This window comes from Penaeus monodon, chromosome 23 (assembly GCF_015228065.2).
Source record: "Penaeus monodon isolate SGIC_2016 chromosome 23, NSTDA_Pmon_1, whole genome shotgun sequence".
Taxonomy (NCBI): domain Eukaryota; kingdom Metazoa; phylum Arthropoda; class Malacostraca; order Decapoda; family Penaeidae; genus Penaeus; species Penaeus monodon.
In genome coordinates, this window is record NC_051408.1 from 16,007,781 (window position 1) to 16,008,149 (window position 369).

A 369-nucleotide genomic window follows, 5' to 3' on the forward strand; every position below is an offset into this window, starting at 1 on the left:
TATTTTTTCTCTTTTACTTCATGTTTCCCTGTCTGTGTTTTTTGTCTGTTTTATTTTTTCCTGTTTGTTTTCATTTTTTCTGGGTTTGTATTTGTTAATTGCTATCCCCTTTTATGCTGGATGAAACATTATTGTATCAGACTTTTTCCTGATAAACAGCACAGATGATTAATATATTCGTTATAATCTGTTCTCACAAAGAGCAAATACAATTTTTAAAAATCAGAAAATAGCTCATCTCTTATGCGCCCAATCACGCACCAGACGGAGAGATGAGTAACGTCCTGAGGGAAGTGACAGTGGAAGTGTTCCCGGCGAGCAAGTGTGCCTCTGCCTACGGGTCCGTCGCCCACTACGCCAGGCGGTGAG

General features: G+C 39.8%; 1 protein-coding gene across 1 annotated transcript in view; it reads left to right on the forward strand.

The window, feature by feature from the left end:
- The window catches only part of LOC119588150 (clotting factor B-like), an 11,827-nt gene extending 11,459 nt beyond the window's left edge, over window positions 1-368 (forward strand). The window contains exon 10 of the mRNA XM_037936854.1: window positions 264-368. Within this exon, the coding sequence (XP_037792782.1) occupies window positions 264-368 (105 nt within the window). The remainder of the gene's footprint in view (window positions 1-263) is intronic.
- The last annotated feature ends 1 nt before the right edge of the window (window position 369 follows it).